Source organism: Thermothelomyces thermophilus, chromosome 1 (genome assembly GCF_000226095.1).
Source record: "Thermothelomyces thermophilus ATCC 42464 chromosome 1, complete sequence".
Taxonomy (NCBI): domain Eukaryota; kingdom Fungi; phylum Ascomycota; class Sordariomycetes; order Sordariales; family Chaetomiaceae; genus Thermothelomyces; species Thermothelomyces thermophilus.
Window position 1 is genome coordinate 3,726,043 of NC_016472.1, and position 16,440 is coordinate 3,742,482.

General features: G+C 57.5%; 6 protein-coding genes across 6 annotated transcripts; 2 read left to right on the forward strand and 4 right to left on the reverse strand.

Moving 5' to 3' along the window:
- The first annotated feature begins 898 nt into the window (after positions 1-898).
- Positions 899-2,271, forward strand: MYCTH_2295997 (uncharacterized protein). Its single transcript, XM_003659188.1, has 2 exons — positions 899-1,094; positions 1,166-2,271. The coding sequence occupies exons 1-2, from the start codon at positions 931-933 to the stop codon at positions 2,202-2,204; spliced, it is 1,203 nt and encodes a 400-aa protein (XP_003659236.1). The 5' UTR covers positions 899-930; the 3' UTR covers positions 2,205-2,271.
- A 1,037-nt stretch (positions 2,272-3,308) lies between these two features.
- MYCTH_2295999 (uncharacterized protein) lies at positions 3,309-4,383 on the forward strand. Its single transcript, XM_003659189.1, has 2 exons — positions 3,309-3,930; positions 4,043-4,383. Exons 1-2 carry the CDS (start codon positions 3,728-3,730, stop codon positions 4,338-4,340), a joined length of 501 nt encoding a protein of 166 aa, XP_003659237.1. The 5' UTR covers positions 3,309-3,727; the 3' UTR covers positions 4,341-4,383.
- Positions 4,384-4,611: 228 nt separating this feature from the next.
- MYCTH_2136876 (uncharacterized protein) lies at positions 4,612-6,136 on the reverse strand (the record flags this gene model as incomplete). Its single annotated transcript, XM_003659190.1, has 3 exons — positions 4,612-5,243; positions 5,574-5,768; positions 5,852-6,136. 3 exons carry the CDS (start codon positions 6,134-6,136, stop codon positions 4,926-4,928), a joined length of 798 nt encoding a protein of 265 aa, XP_003659238.1. The 3' UTR covers positions 4,612-4,925.
- Positions 6,137-6,315: 179 nt separating this feature from the next.
- MYCTH_2296001 (uncharacterized protein) lies at positions 6,316-7,754 on the reverse strand. Its single transcript, XM_003659191.1, has 3 exons — positions 7,520-7,754; positions 7,198-7,303; positions 6,316-6,732 (listed from the first exon to the last, which is right to left on the reverse strand). Exons 1-3 carry the CDS (start codon positions 7,678-7,680, stop codon positions 6,646-6,648), a joined length of 354 nt encoding a protein of 117 aa, XP_003659239.1. The 5' UTR covers positions 7,681-7,754; the 3' UTR covers positions 6,316-6,645.
- Positions 7,755-8,183: 429 nt separating this feature from the next.
- On the reverse strand, positions 8,184-10,379 carry MYCTH_2296005 (protein disulfide isomerase). Its single transcript, XM_003659192.1, has 4 exons — positions 10,178-10,379; positions 9,889-10,036; positions 9,597-9,813; positions 8,184-9,525 (listed from the first exon to the last, which is right to left on the reverse strand). Exons 2-4 carry the CDS (start codon positions 10,019-10,021, stop codon positions 8,355-8,357), a joined length of 1,521 nt encoding a protein of 506 aa, XP_003659240.1. The 5' UTR covers positions 10,022-10,036; positions 10,178-10,379; the 3' UTR covers positions 8,184-8,354.
- Positions 10,380-13,516: 3,137 nt separating this feature from the next.
- On the reverse strand, positions 13,517-16,034 carry MYCTH_2296007 (uncharacterized protein). Its single transcript, XM_003659193.1, has one exon. The coding sequence runs from the start codon at positions 15,856-15,858 to the stop codon at positions 13,837-13,839; it is 2,022 nt and encodes a 673-aa protein (XP_003659241.1). The 5' UTR covers positions 15,859-16,034; the 3' UTR covers positions 13,517-13,836.
- Between the last annotated feature and the right edge of the window lie 406 nt (positions 16,035-16,440).

Sequence of the window (16,440 nt, forward strand, 5' to 3'; positions counted from 1 at the left end):
TTGGAGTGAATTCCTGGAGGAGCCCAGATCGGATGAAAAGCATAACAAACCCAGGGCGTCCCCGTATCTACCTCGCTACCTCAGCGGTATATGTAGAAGGTCTGCTTCTCCAGTTCTCAACGAGGACCACCGCCCAGCGGCAGTGGCTCAACAGTCACTGGCGGTGGTCCTCTGCCCCCGGGCTGCGCTGCGCTCGCTCCCAACCTCACCTCCCCTTGGGAGGCTGAGGGTTCGAGCCGCGCAACGCAAAAAGCCTGGGGGCTTTTCAAGAAGGGTGCACCGGCCAACACCGGCAGGCACCCTCAGAGTCTGCGCCAATCCCGACAACAATTCGATCGGAGTAAACCCTCGCGAGGGTTTCGTAGCCGGCTACCTCTCTTCAACCGGTGAAGAGGGCTAGTCGGTGAGCTTTTTGTGTATTTCGAAATCATGGGCTTTTTTCTTCCTTTTGATTTTTTTTTCTTTTCTGTTTTGATTCCCACAATGCACACACAACAAAGTCGCCCAACTCCCCTCGCTTCCTTCCCTTTTGTTGGCTCTAAAGGGTATCACGTGACCAGGCGTCACCTCTTTACGCGACTTCCTCTTGAGCCTGCCTTCTCTGTCGCTTCATCGTGTATCTCTCTCTCTATCCCGCGCGCCTACTATGACCTGGGAAACTCGCTTTTTTCCGCGTCGCCATCGCCGTGCCAACGAAGGACGATGCCCCTGGGAATACAACGGCTTAATGCGAAGCGGTCGCACCCCAACGACCGCATCGTCTTCATCAAGCCGCTCAAGGGGCCGGACGAGAAGATCGCACAGGACTTTCTAGAGAGGATTGCCGCGCAGTGCGGTACGTGTAGCCCCTATCTCGTTCCCGGGTCACGGTCCTGGTCCTGGTCCTGGTCCTGTTGTGCTTCGATCGCTGACCCGGCTGCAGTGCCCATCATGCGAGAGCATCATCTCTCGGTCACGTCGCTGGAGGAGTACGAGCCGAACCCCGAGTTCGTCGGCCGCAACTTCAACGCCGGCGAGGTCATCCAGCTGGTTCTCAAGGCCCGCTCGGGCCATTGGCTGCCATTCAACTATGTGCAGATGGTCATGATGCATGAGTCTGTCACTTGCCCAAGTCTGGACGGAATGGCTTCGTGGATGATGCTGACCTGACAATCTTGCGTACCAGGCTGGCACATTGCAAACAAATGAACCACTCGCGAGCCTTTTGGGCCGTGAGAAACCAGTATGCAGAGCAGATGAGGGGCCTGTGGTCCCGTGGCTTTACCGGCGAGGGCCTCTGGGGAAGGGGGGCGCTTCTCTCTACCGGAGAGTTCGAGAAGAACGTGGTCGAGCCCGGCGAACCGCTCCCGGAGCATCTATGCGGCGGGACGTACCGGTCACGGGGCAGGAAACGCAAGGCCAAAAAGTCGCTCACGTACAAGGAGCAGAAGGAACGCCGGATCCTGAACAAGTTTGGGGCAAATGGCGTCACGCTGGGCGAGGACCCCCAGATGAAGCAAAGGCTGGAAGGCAAGAAGGTAGCGTCCAAACCACGAGTGGCAGGAAGCGCCAGGGGGAGGGAGCTCAGGGCTGCGGCCGCGCTGGCTCGTTTTGAGCAACAGAAAAAGGAGGAGGAGAAGGAGGAGAAAGAGGAGGTTGAGACAGGGTCCGAGACCGAGAGCGGTGACGATTACGAAGACGAGGATATCTCCGGGCCCGACGCTGTCGATATCGACGGAAAGAAGCTCCTCGACGCAAAGGGCCGTGGGTTGGTCAGGGTTTGCGAGGACGAGAACCCTGATGACCGGGATGCTCAGGATGAGCTGCGGGAGCTGCAGAGCTATGGGATGAGGAAACAGACATCTAAACCGGCGTCAAAACCACCAAACCCGCCATCCGCGCATCAAAAGAATCCCTGGACGACGAGGGCATCAAACAACAAGATAGAAGCACCCGCCGAGACCGATTCTTCGAAGCCACAGCCGGAACCACGCAATGGAGCTGAGCCCGCCCAGGCTTCGATCGCCTGCTCGGTGTGTACGTTTATCAACGAGCCGGGCTCGACCATCTGCGCCATGTGCGCCAACACACTGAGACCGGAGGGCATGTTGGACTCCTGGGCATGTCACAGCAAAACGTGCAAAGGGTCGAAGTACCGGAACGCCGGGGACTGCGGCGTCTGCGGCGTCTGTGGGGAGCGGAGGCAACCGTCCGGGCTGCCGTGAGCTATCAAATGCCACTCACTCATCATCAATCCGAGGCTGGCCCCACTTTTTTTTTTTTTTTTCGGGCTTGGTGAAGGTTTGTCTCAGCAAGCATCTGGATCTATGATTAACGCCTAAGCTGCCGGCCAGCTTTACCTGCAGTAAGTTTCGAGCAGTGTTCGACACGGGCGGCTCTTGTCGAGCCGCAGGGTTTACACACAGTAGAAGTGCAGCTACGAAGTATGGGACCGAAGGAGCCTAATTGTTGCTTTTGTTTCGCGACGAGGACTGTCTGCGAGAAACAAGTGGCCCTCAGGCCTCCTCAGCCAAGGTTCGCTGGGACCTCCTGCACAGTACGGAGTACGGAATGGTGTATGGAATAATGTGTGAAATATATTGATTGAATACCGCAACTACCAAAACTTGTCGTGGCGGGCCACCGGCCCGCGAGCCATTCGAGGCAACTGCTACAGAGTAGTTAGTGTACTGCGTAAGCAGTCACTTAAGTTCCTTCCTTCCTGGTTCAACATGGCAGATGACCAACGACATTCCCACCTTCCGTACCCAATCATCAACAGCATGCAACTGATAATCCATGGACTGGTGTGGATTTCCCCACGCTGTTCGACCAGGATCTTTGCGATCTTGGCTGTCCTCCTCCCTCCACCTTGTCTTTTTGGGGATGCGGTAACTAGTCGGTCGTCGGTTATCGAACCACACACCACTTCTGAAACAGCCAATCAGCATCGCTAAGTTTAGCCATCGCTTGTGTTTCAGCCCCCCGTCAGTTTTCCCGGTTGCAGTCGCCGGACATCTTTTTTTTTTCAGACTTGTCGGCGCATCTCATCCAGTCGAGAGGGCCTCGTGAGATCTCTTAAAGAGATCGGTAAATCCAACTTCCTTCCCCAGCTTCCCGACCGGGTTTCGGTATCCGCCTGTGACACGCTACTGCTGACACGCTACTAACATGGCATAGCAACCGGTTCTCGCCCATTGCGCTCTGCTCGTCGTCCGACGCACACAGTCCAATGTTGGGGGAGAGCTGCACGCCGGTTGATCCCCCACCGGCTTGGCAGGGGCTGATGATAGAAACCAAACGGGAACCTCCCTGCAGGAGCGTGCTCCGAGGTTGAGATGGTGCTGATAACAAGGGGTGCCCGCCGTCGTCGGTGCTAGTGCCATTTTTCCGTTGTGGTCGGTTCAAGGTTCGCCTCGACAACCTCCACGGTTCGCGACAAGAGAGCTCACCACCTCTCCCCTCGCTTTGAGCGTTTGCTCGCTGTTCAGCAGGTGCTGGCATCACCACCATTTTTCCTTCGTAGTCGTCCGGTCTGTGATCGATTCTCTTCGACGTGTACATACATTTCAATTCTCTTCACATCCTTTTTTTCTTTTCCTTTTTCTTTGAAGCAGACGGGGGGCACAAGGTTGAAAACCGCCTCAAGTTCGTTCGTTTCTCGTCGTTCGCACATAAAACTGTGATTCGAAAGAGCCCAAGGCGAGCCAAGGAACCAAAAAGCCTCTTGGACGAAGCCACGCCCGACATGTCCCGCCTCGTCCTCCTCGCCTTCACCCTCGCTCTCTTGGCCCATCTCACGCTCGCGGCACCGCCGCAGCCCTGGTACGAGAAGTACAACCAGCGCCGCGTGATCGTGCCCCAGTCCTACTACGAGGCCCTCTCCCTTCGCCGGCAGGCTCCCGTCAAACCGAATGCGGTACGAGACATGGTCTGCCTCGACACATCGACGTACGCCAGCCCCTCTTTTCTTCTTCTTCTTCTTCCTCTTCTTCTTCCTCTTCCTCCTTTTTCCTCTTTCTCCTGTTCTTTGCTAACATTCATCTCTTATTCTCGTTTCCAGCCGCTTCCTTCTCTACGACGAGTACGCCGCCTCCCTGGCCATCTGCGGCTCCATCGCGGGGCCGGGCGCGACGCGGTGCGAGGGCAACCCGGCCGAGACGGTCGGCACCTCGGGCCGCGCCGCCTTCGCCCTCCAGGCCACCGAGCGTGACCGCGGCGCCACCATCAACGTGTCCAAGGAGGCCTGGGCCCGCTGCGTCGCCGCCGCCCGCGAGGCCTGCCCCCAAGGCCGGTACCGCGGGGTCTGCGTCGGCGGGGCGACCAAGGGTGACGTCAGCTTCGAATTGATGAGCGTCTGATTTATGTTTTTCTTTCTTTCTTTCTTTCTTTTTTTTTTTTTTTGATTTCTTCACTTTTTTCTCGGAGGGGAGCGGTTGGCTAGTCTATGGAGTTGGGACTTGCTCGATTTCGTGTCGTGGGCTGTTGGCGGAAACCGTTCGGTGCCAATGACCCCTTCGGCCTGCTGAATGGTTACTATAGATTCCCCGATCATAGGGGAAAACCAAAATGGAAAGACAAAAGTCTCAAAGAAGGAAGAAAAGCTCGTCTAACAAACCGAGGCGTTTGCGTGGTTATGGGTGAACCTGAACCGTTGCTTTCGAACCTAACGTTAGAAGAAGAACACTATGGGTATCAAGCCGTACGCCCGCCTTGTAGCAAAAAACGCCAGTCCCCCAACCAATCTACCCGCTGCTAAACTAACTAAAGCTTACAAACCGGAGGCGCTGGACGATAGATAGATGCCTCTCCTCCTGACCCCAATCGATCATTCCCCATTCCGTAGCCCTACCTGCCACCCTCGTTTTTGTCCTTTGTTCTTTTAAAACCGTCATCATTCCCTTCCCCTTACTCCCTCAGGACTGGCTCCCTTACTCTCAACTTTGCTACAACCCGTACCTCGTCACGCACTCCTCGCGGTGCGCCTCGAGGCAGTCGAGCGCACAGACGCGCGTGCCGCACTTCATGCACTTGACGCGGCCCCAGTACCCGCACACGGCGCAGAAGACGCGCACGGGGTACCGCCCGGGCCCGTCTTCGTCCCAGCCGGCGCGCGCCTCGAGATAGCTGAGCGGCGGCGCCGTCATGAGCGCCCGCAGCTCGTCGTCCGAGGGGAACGGCGGCACGCGCGACACCAGCAGCGGGTCCGCGTCGCCCGGGTGCGGCGGCGGCGGCGACCGGCCGTACGGCGGCAGGATGGCGCTCTCGCGCGGGTACGTGCACGGCCGCGCCGCTGCCGCCTCCGCCGCCGGTCCTCCTCCCCCTCCTCCTCCGGCCGTGTCTGTCGCGGCAGGTTCCCTCCCCGGAACCTGAGTCGTGGGCGGCGGCGGCGCGTCGGCCATCTCGACGTCGGCTGATCGGTCCGCTGTCGGCTGGGGCTGGGGCTGGGGCTGGGGCTCCGGCTTGGGCGTCTGGCGGGCCTTTTTCTTTTCCTGTTCTTGTTTCTCCTTGGCCGCGGCCCGCTTCGCCGCCGCGGCGCTCGACCGTTTGCTTGCTCCGCCGCCTGAGGAGGCTGCCGCTGCTGCCGCTGCTGCTGCTGCGGGTGCCGGCGAGGCGCTCTTCGAGGCGGCTGCCGACGGCGTCGATGGCTTCGCCTGCGCTGGGTTCAGGGCCGCCGCCGCAGCGGGGTTGCTCTCGGCCAGGGCGAGCATCGCGTGGTAGTCGTCCAGGTGGTTGGCGAACGTCTTTTGCGACTGGAGGATCTTGCGCACGTTCGGGGTGTGCTTGTTCTGGGCTAAAAAAAAAAAGTCAAACAACGGTCAGAACCCTCGGAAGAATTTCTACTTTGACAGTTCGGAGCTGTGCTGTGCGCGCGCGCATCATCACCTTTGCTGTTGGCCCCCGGCCGGGGCGGAATCGGGATGTTCACATCACGGTTACTGTCGCGGTCGAGGGCCTCGAGATCCTTTCGTAACCTCGTCTCCTCGCGTGCTGAGAGATCGGAAAGGCTCAAGGCGGGCTGATTGCGCGCTGCGCGCTTGCGGTTCGTCGGCTGCAGCGCCGCGGGAGGCGTAGGCCCGGTGTCTGGTACATAGGCCCATCCCGGCGTGGTTTTTGTCGTGGTGCTGGCGATCTCAATGACTCCGAAGTTGTTCATTGTGGTTTGGTCTTGGTTTGGTTTTGGGTGACAAGTGGAAGCGGGATGCGGCAGGGAAAACGTTCGGGAGATTTTGAGCGAGGACCGAGCCGGGATCCACTAAGTAGCAGTACAACGACGGACCGGGAAGGGAACTAGGTACCCTAGACAAAACCGGCCTGGATTTGAGCCATGACGTCCGAAGTCGAATCTCGAGAACTTCGCCGCGGACCGTGCCACGAAGACATTGTGATGCTGCTCAGGACAGCTACTGGATAGTTGATGTATGTACTGTACAAGGTCTAGAGTGTCCCGGTACCGAGCCTACACTACCGACCAAGATCAGTAGGAAAGGGATACACGGGACATGCCATGACGCTCTTGTCGCGAGCCGCCCCTTAACAATCAACAAGTTGAACGGAAAATGAAAAGAAACGCATTGTTACAGCTCCAATACACCCTTCATATCGCGGTACCCATTACACGACTCCCGGAGCCTTATCGGACCATCCCGGCACGCAAGCCGCAGCTCAGTTCTTCCTCCTCTCCAGCGCTTCCATCTTCTCCTCCAGCGTCGTCAGGTACTTGCTCAACCGCTCAACCGCGTTTTGCAGGGCCTGTCCGTCACACCCAGTCAGCTTCTCCATGTCCCACAGTGTCTGGCTGTCGAAACTAATGGGCAGAGAGGCAGTAGTTATCCTCCGTCTGTTCAGCACAGCGAAGCCTGCATCAAGAACTGAATTGGAACAACGCCTCAGCCCGCCCTCGCCCCCCATCCCCCTCTACTCTTGTCTAGCGTCTATTCCCTCTTTTTTTCTATTCTTGTTCCTTCTCTTCCTCTCTTCCTCTCTCCCTCTCTCCCTCTTTCCTACTACTTTCCCTACCCTCTCACCCGAGCGTACGTATTTCTATAAAGGCGTAGCGCAAGTCGTTCGAATGGTCCAGGCAGGCAGGCAGGCAGGCAGGCAGGCAGGCAGGCATGCAGGCAGGGTAAAAAGCAAGATGAGAAGAAAAAAAAAACAGTGTGGGGAGAAAAGGGGGGGCAAGTGCAGCGCATCATGGTGTCAAATGCAAACACGCACGTAAATGTCCTCGGTCAGCAGTTCGTTCGAGACCTTGTACTCCTGGATGGCGTAGTAGTAGATGCCGCCGGCGGCGAGGGAGCTGCCGAGGAAGAAGCCGAAGAGCCTGCAGAGAAGGACGAAGCCAAGTCAGCCCACCGTCACGCTCGACGCAAGTTTCCCCCGCACCACCACCACCACCACCACCACCCAACCCTTCTCTTCTCTCTTTTTTTTCTTCTTCTTTGTTCCAACACATTTCACAGACCCAAGTGGCAAGTTGAGAAAAGAAAAGGAAAAAAAAAAGGGACAAAAATCAACGACACAGAATGGGCAAACGTACCCTCCCCTCAGCGCACCAACGGGTTTCCGAGCAGGAAGCGGCGATGCAGCACCGCCGGCAGCAACCGCATCCAGCCTCGCGGCGGACGTGCTGAACGTGCGAGCCGGGCCAGCAATTCGGGTCAGCGCGCGGGCGCTGTGGGAGAGAACTCTCGAGGCCATCGTTCCGTTGGGGGGTGCGGGTGGTAGGTAGGTAGGTAGGTTGGTTGGTTGGTTGGTAGGTGAACGATCTTTCTTGGTCTTTTGAGATGGCACTGCGCTGCACTGCTCTGGAATATCTTGGAGGACTGCTTCACGGGGAAAAGGGAAAAAAACAAAGAAACAAAAAAAATCAGTGTCAAAGAAAATTGAGGAGAAAATGGTGCCAATATATTAATTTACACAGGTTCCAGACGCTCGGCTTGCAGCGACGGCGGCGGCGGTAGTGGTGGGTTGCATGCAAGCTCGGGACATGGAGAGTTCCTATCTGGCTGCGACGCAGGGGGGCGGCATGCGACAAGCTGGCCTGGTTCGCACCTGTGGGACCAACGGGGGTCCCACATTGGAAACATTGGGCGGGGAGGCATGGCAGAATCTGCACCCCTCGCACGATGCCATGCATTGAAGCACGAGCGCGACGCAACTACGGCAAAAACAGGTTGTACGGCAATGCACGCGAGTACGAACAGGACCTGTGTGTCCTGGGCAGGCGGCGTTCGTAAGAGACTTCATTAGACAAATACCCGTCTGGCAAACCCAATTCCATATTTCCCGGGCTTCATTCCATGTGCCCACGAGACCTAATGAAAAAAAAACCCAAAAAGCATTTTTATAAATACACACCTAGACATGACCCTTTAGAGCTCGTCGTGGTCCGTCTCCTTAGCCTCCTCCGACTTGGTCTCGCTGGCGCTAGCAGACTCGCTGGCGGCCGACGACGAAGAAGTCTTCTCCTCAGGCTCCTCGGAGATGCTGGCCTTGTACTTGCCGTTCTCGGCAACGAACTTGATGAGGTCCTCGACAGTGCGAGAGCCAGAGTAGGTGACGGGGTTGGCCTTGTCACCAGCGGGGTAGAGCTTGATGGTAGGGAAGCCCTGGATCTCATCGGGGACGTCGTTGGCAGTGGCATCAACCTTGGCGATGACGACCTTGTCCTTGAACTCGCTGGCGGCATACAGAGAGCCGAGCTTCTCGTACTTGGGAGCCAGAGCCTTGCAGTGACCGCACCACGGGGCGTAGAACTCAATCAGGACATCCTTGGTGTCGTCAAGGACAATGTCGTTGTAGCTCTTGGCGACGACAACGGTCACGGGGCCCTCCTGCTTCTCCGGGATGGGCTCCGACTTGATGCTGGGCTCGATCTTGCCGGCAACAAAGTCGTCAACGAAAGCCTTGATGGACTCGAACGTGATCTCCTTGTCCTGGTCAAAGGGGAACTTCTGGTTCTTAGTGGTCTCCTGAATGGCGAAAGCGGGGAACTTGTCCGTCTTCAGGTTCAGGTTGCCAGCGTGGGCACCGAACGCCTTGGCGTCAATGGTACCGAAGTTGATGACACCACGCTGGGCCTCAGCGATGGGCTTGAGCTTCTCGCTGATCTCCTTGCGCTCCTCGGCCGTCTCGGCGAAGATGTAGGCGAGGGGGATGCCAGCCGACATGTAGTCCGAGTAGGTCTCGGGGCCAATCTCGCCAATGAGCGGGGTGGCCGCGGTCTTGGCAAACTTCTCAATCTCCTCAAGGTCGAATTTCTCGGTGAAGACAGCCTTGCCCTCATCAAAGTCCTTGTAGAGGACGATGGCGGGAGCCTTGACGCCCTCGGCCTCGGCCAGGGCAGCGTCGGTGCTGAGACCGAAGGGGTAGTTGTCACGGAGCTTCTCCGCGGTCTTGGTGAAGACTTCGCTGGACGTCTTATCATCGGCATCAACGTAGGCCACGATAACAACCTTGTCGGCCTTCTTGAACTCCTCGAGGGTGTCCTTGGTAACCTCAGAGACGGCGGGCAGCGACTGCTTGACCATGTAGGAGGTGATGCTGTTGACAAGTGTTAGTTAAGAATGAGTGGACTTGCTTCGCGCAAAGGGGGGGTTGTCTAGGCAACGTACGCAGCAGCCTTGCGCTGGCCCTTGTAGGGGGCGACGTTGTCGAGGCCGCGGAAGACCTTCAGGGTCGGGTAGCCCTCAACGCCATGCTGTTGGCAGAGCTCGGTCTCTTCTGTGCAGTCGACCTTGACGAGCTTGATGTTCTTCTCCTTGAGCGAGGTCGCAGCTTCTTCGTACTCGGGAGCGAGCGCCTTGCAGTGACCACACCACGGGGCAAAGACTGTTGGGGACCATCTGTCAGTATGCGGCCGGCTTCTAAGGACGTCGTCATCAAGAAATGCGACGCAGGGCTTACACTCAGCGAGGACAAGGTCGTTGGACTTGATGAAGTCGTCGAAGGTGTCCTTCTTCAGCTGGACAACATCCGAAGCCGTGGCAACTGCCGCCGCGGCGAGCAGGCCGAGAGCGAACTTCTGGGCCTTGTACATTCTGTATTTCCTGTTCTGTCGAAGGCGCGTGAGTTAGATGCCAGTTCTGCGAGGCAATTGACCTCGGGGTGCACAGAAAACAAGACGTTGGAGGGGAGACGGGTAGCGGTGACCGGGCAAGTGGCACCACGGCACCAGCGACGGAGGTAAACGTACTCTGGGCTACTTAAAGGCAGAAAAGGACTGGTAAAATGGAGGGGAATTGAGGAGGCCGACGGATTGAGTTCCAGGCGATACCGAGCAGGTATGCAGATAGGCCTCGTTTGGGAGATGAATTGAAGTGTAACGGGATATCCCAAGAAAGCCAAGGGCAAGGAAGTGGTTGTTGAGGCTTCTTGTATCTCGAGCTGTCCCCGGCGAAGCTGCAATCAGGGTCGAGTGAACAGGTGTCTTTTCCACAGCTCAGCCTCTAACTAGGCTGGCTTGGCGGCCAACCACAGTTGCTGAAACGGGCGGGGGGTGGGGTTGAGGCCGGGTTAGTTGGCTGGCCCGAGTCTCGGATTCGACCCTGTGGATTACACAGTGCGGGGCGTCTAGCTAACTCATCCGTATGGCGGTATGGGTCGCGAGGCTAAACCGGCCACCTACACAGTAGCGCATGAAAACATTCCAGATCGGCAACGGGCCCCGCTGGAGACGAAGGCAACCAAGCTCCGCAACCATTTTGATATTGTAGACTTCTTTGTCTCTTGTGATGCCGCTTGATTACGGTCGCTCAGCTGCGTTCGAGATATGCTACATCCAGCACTTCCAACGTCGGGAATATTCCAGGTGATAGCAGCGATCGGATTCAAACACCAACTACGGGGCAGGTACTAGTGTAGGTATGGATGCATGTATAGGTACCTTACCTAGGTAGGTATGCAGGTACAGTACATACATACATACTTGATCTACCAACCTGACTTGCGCAGAAGGGCTACGGGGGCAGTCATGCTTCATCCGCGAATGCCGCTCCAAGCTTCAGCCTTCCAGCACCACACAGTAGATACTCCGTACCCAGTAAGTCCGGCTCTAAGCTTGCTGCTGAGGAGAGTTGGGGTGGCTAAAAGCGAACAAGCAAATGATCAATACGGAGTAAGACAGGCACCACGAGTTCTTGCTGTATGACAAATCAAAACCAGCTAAGGCATGCCCCATCGAGCCCGTGGACCTCCTGTTCGGAACGGAGGAGGAACGGATCTACAAAATCCACGCTCCATACAGCACTGCGTACCTAAGGTATAACTAGTAGTCTTGCGGGCCAATGCTACATTCGCAGGCACGGGGCCGAAGATCCGTCTCTACTAGCCCCGTACACGGAACTAGCCCAAGGGGCGTGACGGTCCGCATTACCTTAAACTCACAGCAAGTTATCCGGGACCCACCTGACACTTACAAGTACACAGCAATCCGGATACAACACGAAATTCCTCCAGGGAAGTCTGGCCGCCCACCAGACGGGAATTACGGCGGTGGCTTGTTCAGCCTGATCTAAATGCGCCGGTTGTGGCGACGTCTCATCAACCTAGCACCGCCAAGCTTGACCGCAGGAGCACGTCCTGCCACCGAGCTGTCACTCGGGGATAACTCACCAGGAGCAAGCAAGATCCGTAGCTTCGTTCTTTCTAATGTGTCTAGAGATTGCTAACCGCCTCGATGCATCGTTCTGATCTCTCTCACTGCTTTATAGGGAGCTGAAATTGACGGAGGTTTGGGCGACAGGTGTACTTCGTTAGTACCTAGAGACTGAAATAGGTAGCGTAGAGAAGTGCAAGCTGCCCGAACTCCTGCCGAGATTCAGGCAATACTTTTAGCTGCTTGAGTATTTCTTGTTGTGCAAGTATGGAAATACTCAGCATTTCGGCCAAGCATTTTCGGAACGTATATGCTGGCAAGTTGTGAACATCGGCGCCTCCACAGGTAATGGTGCCTTCCCTCGCGCCTTCACACATGTGAGTGAGGTGGCTTGCCTTCTCCTTCCTTAAATGTCGACTACTAGTAGACTGCCAGTGGAACATTAGTGCAGCAATGCAGCTGCCGTGGCCTTCGCAGGACGATTGCCTCCAGTGGAGGTGAGAAATTGTGGCATTTCAGACTCGTTTCCTGTCGCGAGGCTAGCCCCGACCTGCACAACTTCAGATCAATATTTTTTTTTTTTTAGGCAGAGGTACCTCACTCGAACCCCCGTGCTTGCTTCTTGCGGGACGCTCGTCCTCTGGGTGCGTCGTCGGTTTCCCAGGCCGTGCACCTATGGAGCACATCCCGCCGAAAAGGCAACTTTCCAGCCCTGAGCCTGGAGCTACCGACCGTACTTGTGAATCCGATGGGAGCGGGTTGGCCAGTCTCGAACCCTCCCTCACAACATCAGAGCAGACGCCCACTCCCACCAGCGGCCGGAATAGATCGCTCTCGTCGCATCGAGGTAATACGTTCGAGGCCAGTTCTGTGTATGAGCCCGACGGCGCCTTGTCCGGTTCCTGGCCCTTTGTCCATACCATCGATGAAGTCCACCGACGGTTATATCCCACGGCGACTTGGACCTGCAGGGTTTCCTCGAGGCGAAGTTATCATGGGCCCCTTTATAGGCTATGTGCTGGGTGCCTCCAGCCACGAAGGGCCTCGTCTGTCACTCTGATTGGTGTCCCCGAGATTGGTCCCGCAAGCGTCTCTTTGTAGAGCTTAGAGACCGAGAAACAGTACTCTCACGACGACGGCCCCGTGCCTCTGAAACGCTCCATCTCGAACCTAGCGAGGGGTGATTACCGAACCAGATCGGCAGCGAGCCAAGCAATTGAGAGCCCGAACTGGCGCGACAACAGGCTTAAGCTCAAAGTGTCGAGGGGCGCTTTGGTCAAGGCGCGACGGCAAGCGGCTGGTGCATCAGGGGACTCTCACGACAACCACGCTTTCACCTCGAGATCCAACCATTGCGGCATCAGCTGTGAGAACGCCAAAGCAAGGCTTGCGATTCGCTCGCTCTACGCCAACACTACGCCAACGACACCTACACCTTGGTCAACCCAACGACAAAGGGACGAGTACGTTGCCGGGACCTCGTCCACCGCTACGCAAAAGCAGCCTACAGTACCAGACGATGACGATATTCTCACCCATTTCTCCTTCTGCAACCGTTGCGTGGGAGGGGGAGCTCTCCGGAGGCTGAGGAGATGCTTCCCCGAGTTGGAAGCCAGACTCGCCGAGCTCCAGGCCCAAATACCGGATCCCCCCGCAACAAGACGGTATGACGCTTTTGGAGTCGGGACAGGGGCAAAGGGGGCTACCGTGACTAAAAACGCGCGACAAGCACGTTTTCGAGACCGTCTGCGGAGGTGGATCAGAAGGGTAAGGCTTGCTGTCAGTCGGACGCGTACCGGCTCGGGAAGATGCGGGTGAGCTTGCTGGGTCGGCGGACCGCCCGATGTCATACATAGCGAGTGTTTACGACTGCGGTTGGGCTAGTTGACTAGTTTTTCTCTGTATATGCATAGGCGAGCATGGCCAGCCTGGCTGGGAGCTCAGAATATGCTTGGCCGGCCCGATAGACGGGCGAGTCCGAGAAGCACTTTCCTGCTTCGCTTGTCATCTATGGAGGGCTCACCACGTGAGTTAGATCGGCGTGCGTTTAGGAAAGCAAGTTTGCTTTGGAGCCGGATGTGTATATATATTATCGCCCGTCCGCTCGTTGACTAGGACAGAACAGCCACTAGTATGGGTATATCTATAAACAACAACAACAACAACAAAAACAACTGTACTCCGTACCACATACAGACACGTGAAGAGGAACATCCAACACATCCACCCGTGCAGTATGATGATGACGATCACAAACCCTAGAACACGCCGCCGCCGATAATGAACAACCTCTCCTCCTCTCTCTTGGCCCACTGAATTATCCGGTTCGCCCCCTGCGCCATGGCCGCGCGCGAGACGTTGGGGCCGGCAACGCAGTAGAACTCAAAGACGGGCGTGATCCAGGCCAGGCTGGCGGCGTCCTCGCTGACGGCGTGCAGGACCTTGAGGTGAGCGTGCTTGGCGTGGATCGAGGCGTGCAGCTCGTGGTAGAGCGACATCAGCCGGCGCCGGGTGAGCATTCGCTCGGCCGACGACGACGACGACGACGACGACGCCGCCGCCGTCCAAGATCCCGGCGGGGGGCGGGGCGGCGGCGGCATTTCGAGGGCGGACATGCAGAACTGCACGTTGGCGCGCGACTTGTAGAGGAAGTGGGCGATCTGGGCGCCGGGGGCGACCGCTTGGACCCGGGGGCGGCCCTCGCGCGCGGCGGAGCGGATGAGCTCGAGGTGGCCGGCCTTGGTGAGCTGGGCGGCCAGCTTGTCGCGCATCTCCTTGAGATCGTAGAAGGATTCTTTGTCGGCCGAGATGAGCACCAGGGCGATCTCGTCGTCGTCGTTGTCATTGTCGTTGTTGTCGTCGTCGTCATCTTGCTTCTGCTTCTCTTCGGTGTTGGCCGGCCTAGGGTAGTAATAGTGGCTGTCTGTTGAGGATTCAGGAGTCGGCGGGAGCGCCGACTCGGGAGCGAACGTCGCGTCTGGCGTGTCGGCAAAGAAGCTGACGTACATGTAGAGGTAGCCTCGGTTGTTGAAGGCCGGCAGGCAGAGCGGGATCCAGCTCTCTCCGCCGCCGGACTTGATCCCGCCCGATTCGAAGAGCATGTTGAAGATGAGCTGAAGATCGCTCGGGTGAAGCGAGTGCTTCCGCGGCCTGATGACGCTGACCAGTTTGCCACGCGCGACGATGAGCCCGTACAGCAGCTTTTCGCTGCGGTTCTTGAGGAAGACGTTGTTGATGGCGTGGCGCTGCGATTTCCTCAGGCGCAGGCATTCGAGCGCGCCGAGCAGGGTCGAGGGCGAGCCCTTGGTAAAGCTGTCGGCGAGAGAGGAGAGGAGCGACTCGGTGCCCTGGAGGGGCTTCCTCAGGTCGGTCGAGGGGCGATGGGTGAAGATGTTTTTGAGCGTAGGGAGCGTCAGGGTGGATAGGATCTGCATGTACAAGGCTCCTAGCTGACTCCGGAGCTGGGCATCGCTCTCGCCCAGCCTGCTGATGGCTACCAAGTAGAGAGGGCCCTCGATGGCGATGACGAAGCGCGCGTTGCCGGCCGTAAACCCCAGCAAGGGGTTCTTGGCACCTTCGTAGAACGAGATGATGGTCTGGACTACGCCCATGTACGAGTTGACGAGGCTCAGATCCCCGTGACGGCTATAGATGGGCTTCCCGGCAGACGAGAGGATCATGTAGTGCTTCAGCTTGGCCTTCCACATGCTCAACCTCACATCGTCGGGCTTGTCGCTCGGGATCTCGTCGAATTCCCTCTCGAAACCGGCGAGGTCGCCCGCGGCGCCAAGCTCGATGCTCTCAAAGGGCTGAACGGTCTCCGACTGCGACCTCAACATGTTCCAGGCGCGACTCTTCCTATTCAGCCCGCCAGCGACGAGGCTGGCCAGGTCTCCATGAGGTCGCATGGTCGGCGCGAGACTCATGACGCTCATTGCGTCGGCCAGGTCGCCACCGGCCCCGGCCGTGGCCGTAGCATCGCGGCTGGGGGTCCCATATCCGCTGGCGTTGGGTGTGAAGCCATCGCGAGGTGCGCTCGTCGAAAAGGTGCCGCGAGACCCGTCGGGGAAGGACAGAGTCGAGATGTCGATGGACGATACGGCCGTGGTTGGCTTGGCCTGGGCGGGCGCTACCTGCGCAGGGCCATCGCTCGAAGGTTTCCGGCGGGGAGGGAGAGGCGGCGGTGACGGAGACCGAGACGGAGACCGAGAAGACGGAGACGGAGGTGTCACCTCGGAGGAGCCGCCGTTCCTGGTCTTAACTTCCGCTTCCCGGGCCATTGTAGATACACCGCTTTGTGGTCCAACGCGCGCATTGTCCTGCGATGGCCCCAGAGGAAACGAAAGAGAAGATGTTTCAGGATTGCTCTTGTGGTACTCCTGGATGGTATTTATTATGCCATGCTGCCGATCGCAAAAAAAAAAAAAAAAAAAAAAAAATTGGAAAGCGATTTACGGCGGGACACTGACAGGTCGTTCAGCAGAAGTTTGCTGCGCGGGGCGGCAACCCACCGAAGGTATGTACTACTCACAGTAGGAGCGTAGAGAAGACAGAAATGACGACACTTGCCCCAAGCGGGCCGTCTGGCGTTCCCAGGGCCCGACCTCTGAGCTGTTCTCGACTTGTTGATAAGATAGCGGTCTCGGCCTTGTCGATCCGCTGCACGCAGGGTGCACTCGGGCCAATTACGGGTGCTAGACCACAATTTCGTTAGCGGCACCGCACTACTCTACTAGGTATGTCCATACTGTAATCCGTACACTAGGCGGGGCCGAGACCGATTGAGCAACGTAAACCATGTTTCCTTTCCACATCGAGCATCTTGGGGTACGGAGTACATACACTACATCCATACAGAGAGT

Bases quoted from the DNA above. Each gene is read 5' to 3' on its own strand.
- MYCTH_2295997 (XM_003659188.1), top strand. From the start codon at position 931: ATGCGAGAGCATCATCTCTCGGTCACGTCGCTGGAGGAGTACGAGCCG. The intron at 1,095-1,165 runs GTCTGTCACTTG...CTTGCGTACCAG, and splicing joins CAGATGGTCATGATGCATGA to GCTGGCACATTGCAAACAAA.
- MYCTH_2295999 (XM_003659189.1), top strand. From the start codon at position 3,728: ATGTCCCGCCTCGTCCTCCTCGCCTTCACCCTCGCTCTCTTGGCCCAT. The intron at 3,931-4,042 runs GTACGCCAGCCC...TCTCGTTTCCAG, and splicing joins GTCTGCCTCGACACATCGAC to CCGCTTCCTTCTCTACGACG.
- MYCTH_2296001 (XM_003659191.1), bottom strand. From the start codon at position 7,680: ATGGCCTCGAGAGTTCTCTCCCACAGCGCCCGCGCGCTGACCCGAATT. The intron at 7,304-7,519 runs GTACGTTTGCCC...CCTTCTCTGCAG, and splicing joins GTTGGTGCGCTGAGGGGAGG to GCTCTTCGGCTTCTTCCTCG. The intron at 6,733-7,197 runs GTGCGTGTTTGC...TGTGACGGACAG, and splicing joins TGCTGACCGAGGACATTTAC to GCCCTGCAAAACGCGGTTGA.
- MYCTH_2296005 (XM_003659192.1), bottom strand. From the start codon at position 10,021: ATGTACAAGGCCCAGAAGTTCGCTCTCGGCCTGCTCGCCGCGGCGGCA. The intron at 9,814-9,888 runs GTAAGCCCTGCG...GGTCCCCAACAG, and splicing joins CGACCTTGTCCTCGCTGAGT to TCTTTGCCCCGTGGTGTGGT. The intron at 9,526-9,596 runs GTACGTTGCCTA...ACTTGTCAACAG, and splicing joins GGCCAGCGCAAGGCTGCTGC to CATCACCTCCTACATGGTCA.
- MYCTH_2296007 (XM_003659193.1), bottom strand. From the start codon at position 15,858: ATGGCCCGGGAAGCGGAAGTTAAGACCAGGAACGGCGGCTCCTCCGAG.